General features: G+C 48.1%; 1 protein-coding gene across 1 annotated transcript; it reads right to left on the reverse strand.

The window, feature by feature from the left end:
* Positions 1 to 37: 37 nt before the first annotated feature.
* On the reverse strand, positions 38 to 350 carry PPTG_06900 (hypothetical protein; the record flags this gene model as incomplete). The annotated part of the gene is made up of 2 exons (XM_008900946.1): positions 38 to 69; positions 206 to 350. 2 exons carry the CDS (start codon positions 348 to 350, stop codon positions 38 to 40), a joined length of 177 nt encoding a protein of 58 aa, XP_008899194.1.
* Between the last annotated feature and the right edge of the window lie 890 nt (positions 351 to 1,240).

A 1,240-nucleotide genomic window follows, 5' to 3' on the forward strand; every position in this document is an offset into this window, starting at 1 on the left:
AGACGTGAAGGGAGTGCCAGCTCCCCCATTTTGGTGTTCATTTGCGAGACCCACCACAGGAAGCGTCCGCTCAACAGCTTCATCAGTGATGACTTGCCGGATCCAGGCTGGCCAAGCACCAAAGTGATAGTGCCGGGTTTGAAGACGCCGCTGACGTTCTTGAGGACCTGCTTCTTCACAACTAGCGTGCTGGACCGAATCTCACGGAACCCGGTCTTGATGACGTTGGTTAACGTAGGCAGCTCGACCGTGATGTCGCTCTCGTCCTTGACCATGATGTCTGCTGAGATGGACATGTCCTGGAAGCGCAATTCCATCTGCGGGAGGTTCTTTCCTAGCGCCTTCTCCATACGGGAGGCGACAGCGCCTGCGGTCCCAGTGCCATGAGCGTTTTGTCATTGTTGTACTCAATGGAGGCGCTCATGGACACGTCTGGCGTTTTGGGGGGCATGTCTGCTACGAGTCCGATCCCGTTGAAATGGTATTCGACTTGGAAGTAGGATTCAAATTGCAAAATGGTATATTTATCGAGCGAGGAGTGCTGCGTTAAACCTTCATTGCGGGCCGGATACTACAGGTACATTCAGACATCGGATGAAGTATAGTGCATGGACAATGTTCCGGACAAAGCACATTGCTTACGGTGTACCCGGGAATCAACATTTTTAGAGTGACGGTCATTTACACGGAAATAAACGATCGTCACTCTGAAAATGTTGATTCCCCTGTAGGCAGGTCAATTGCGTCGTCGTCCCATCATGATCTTCTAGGAGAGGGGTTATCATCTCCGCTGGGACGAGATTATATTTTCGAGTGCAATAATCAGTGAGTGCAACTACCGTTTTATGTAATTACCCCCTTCAGGCTTGTTGAAGTTGCCTCCAAACATGATGATTATTCTCAGTTAAAACCTCTCAGAAATATTATATGTAGTTCTAACAGGTCCTTTCTAACTTGCTACAGTCTATTGTCAGTTAGCACCAGTCCACTAATGATTGGTTTGTAGCTAGATGACGCCTTAACTTCAATCAACCTCTAAATAGACTTCTGTCCCTCAGTCATCACCGACTCGGTGGCTTCTGACGCGGCTTTTATCGCATTCTCAAATTTGAGAAAGAACTCGGTCAGGTCTGATCCTTACTCATACTTGATCTCCATCAAGTAGTGTTGGATGAAGTACGGATCGCCATGAAAGCCTGCTCCTTCGTACTTCTGACAGATGAAGTTGAAGATGTCGTGA

This window comes from Phytophthora parasitica, assembly GCF_000247585.1.
Source record: "Phytophthora parasitica INRA-310 unplaced genomic scaffold supercont2.10, whole genome shotgun sequence".
Taxonomy (NCBI): domain Eukaryota; phylum Oomycota; class Peronosporomycetes; order Peronosporales; family Peronosporaceae; genus Phytophthora; species Phytophthora nicotianae.